The 2476-nt window shown below is 36.9% G+C and overlaps 1 protein-coding gene across 1 annotated transcript; it reads left to right on the top strand.

Moving 5' to 3' along the window:
• Positions 1–753: 753 nt before the first annotated feature.
• Positions 754–2256, top strand: LOC7486598 (transcription factor MYB93). The gene is made up of 3 exons (XM_002307344.3): positions 754–954; positions 1061–1190; positions 1304–2256. The coding sequence occupies exons 1-3, from the start codon at positions 822–824 to the stop codon at positions 2052–2054; spliced, it is 1014 nt and encodes a 337-aa protein (XP_002307380.1). The 5' UTR covers positions 754–821; the 3' UTR covers positions 2055–2256.
• Positions 2257–2476: the final 220 nt, after the last annotated feature.

Genomic DNA, 2476 nt, shown 5'->3' with positions numbered 1-2476 from the left:
ATAAACCCTAAAAATGGTGACATAACAATAGTTAAGAAGCATTAAAATTGCATTGGCTATCAATAAAGTAACCAATATTTTTTTAAAAAAAAAAAACGAAGCATATTCTTTTCACAAAAACCAAAGTTGGTACTCTCCGTTTGCTATTTCGGGAATTACGTGACCGGATCTATCAAAAGACAGTGTTGGAGTACTTGCATGAAAGATATTTTGTAGACATGTGAGATTTTGATCTGCTTCTACTGCTGCAATCTATGAACAGATTCCTCCATGCATCACGTGAAAGCTTGTGCCGCACAACATTTTTATTTTCCATGTAGTATTAACTGGTCAGCAACGATTCCTGGAAGTTTAGCTGAGCGTGATGCGTATCCACGTTATCATCAGAGTTTGAATTCTAAGGGAGATTGTGAAAAAAAAGGTTTTATTTTGATACATCTAACTAGCTAGGGAAGACTTAATTTGTCTTGAAGCAAGAAAATTTACAGGAGAACAGTTTTTTTTTTTTTTTAACAGAGAGATTCTATCAGCAGGAAAGTGAGGAAACCCTCAATTATAACAGACAGACACCCAAAATGTTTTTATTTAAATGCTGGTATCCCTTAGGTTCAATGGGTTCTACGGGCATTCAAATAACGTGTCTAGATGTGGGGATATGTCACAATCTCAGTTAACCTAACAAAAAGTGTGAAACATTTTTTTATTTAAATGATTAATGACAAGAAGCAAGAGCAAAGATTGTGTATATATAGCAAGTATTATTTTTGGTGGGAGCAGAGGGAAGCAACCAAAATTAGAGGAAAGTGAAGTTTAATAAGAAGATGGGGAGGTCTCCTTGTTGCGATGAGAATGGCCTCAAAAAAGGACCATGGACTCCTGAAGAAGATCAAAAGCTCGTCGATTACATCCAAAAACATGGTCACGGAAGTTGGAGAGCTCTCCCAAAGCTTGCAGGTCCAAATCTTAACGCCTCTCTCTGTCTTTATCACACACAGATTAGTGCATGTATAGAAAATTAAAGAAAAAAGAAATAGGTGATCATTTGTTTCTTTCTTTGCAGATCTTAATAGATGTGGCAAGAGCTGTAGGTTAAGGTGGACAAATTACTTGAGACCTGACATAAAGAGAGGCAAATTTTCTCAAGATGAAGAGCAAACAATTCTACATCTTCATTCAATTATCGGAAACAAGTAATCACATATATTATTGTTTTGCTGTTTTGAATTAACAATAAGGACATTTTTTTTTTAACTGCTTGGATTAATTATCACAACACTCGGATGGCTTTGATCTTTCATACCAGATGGTCAACTATTGCTACCCATCTACCAGGCCGGACGGACAATGAAATCAAGAATTTCTGGAACACCCATTTGAAGAAGAAGCTGATTCAGATGGGTTTTGATCCAATGACCCACCAACCAAGAACTGACTTCTTTGACAGCTTGCCTCAACTCATAGCCCTCGCTAACTTGAGAGACCTAATGGAGCATCGTCCATTAGATGAACATGCCATGAGATTACAGGAAGAAGCTGTCCAGTTAGCTAAGCTTCAATATTTACAGTATCTTCTCCAATCAGCAGCTTCAATCCCCTCCACCAACTCTTACGGCCAAAATGGTATCACAGACATGGAAGTGCTCAATCTGTTGAATTCAATTCCTCTCATAGAAGAAAACCTAGTATTAAATTCATCAGAACTGGAGAATCAAGGCTCAAATCACTTTGCAAATGCAACCTCTCAACTACTCCACCATCCAAGTGTATTGTCTCAATTATCTGACCCACAAGTCCCTTTCAGTTATCAACCATCTTTGAATACTGAAATGGGTCAAGCTCCATTTCTAACTACAATGCCTAGCCAGGAAGGTAATAACCCAACTGATTCTTCATGGGTGCTTCCTTCTCCTACTCCTGTTCTTGCAACTGTAACTGACACTTCCATAAGCAATCCAGGTGATGCTAGCAGCACAACTTCTAGCTATGGTGGAGGAACTTCTTCATATTGGCCTGAGCATTTTTTTGAAGATCCTATTATGCATGAGATTTCCTAGTTATACTTTCTGATAAGAGGTTTGGACTTGTATCGATCGCCATGTATTTTCTGATATTCTAGCCATCCCATCTCTTACGTACACAAGTCCATGTATAAGCACATGTAGCACAAATCTGCATGCATCTGCATGAAGTCATGTGTATACAACTTAAGCATGTACACAAGATTTTTATATATACGCATTATGTACATATTCTATATATATAGTGTGCTGGGGTTTTTTTCGCTTTTCAATATAAGGGTGTGTTTCCACTTGCCAGCAATTGAAAAAAATGAGGAAAGAAAAAAAGCTTTTCCATCTCTCTTCTCCTCAACTTTTTACTGAGACTGTCGTTTATTTTACTTTGTGATATTTTGTATTTAATCATTTCTATGCAGTATATATCCTTCAATAATTAGATAATTAGAAGAACAGTCAAG

The sequence above is a fragment of the Populus trichocarpa genome, chromosome 5 (genome assembly GCF_000002775.5).
Source record: "Populus trichocarpa isolate Nisqually-1 chromosome 5, P.trichocarpa_v4.1, whole genome shotgun sequence".
NCBI classification, from domain to species: domain Eukaryota; kingdom Viridiplantae; phylum Streptophyta; class Magnoliopsida; order Malpighiales; family Salicaceae; genus Populus; species Populus trichocarpa.
The sequence above is the reverse complement of the archived record's forward strand: the minus strand, read 5'-3'. Positions and strand labels throughout refer to the sequence as shown.

What these genes read in the sequence shown, in the direction of transcription:
- LOC7486598 (XM_002307344.3), top strand. Translation starts at nt 822, where the DNA reads ATGGGGAGGTCTCCTTGTTGCGATGAGAATGGCCTCAAAAAAGGACCA. An exon ending in AGCTCTCCCAAAGCTTGCAG is followed by an intron (nt 955 to 1,060) that starts GTCCAAATCTTA and finishes CTTTCTTTGCAG; the next exon opens with ATCTTAATAGATGTGGCAAG. An exon ending in CATTCAATTATCGGAAACAA is followed by an intron (nt 1,191 to 1,303) that starts GTAATCACATAT and finishes CTTTCATACCAG; the next exon opens with ATGGTCAACTATTGCTACCC.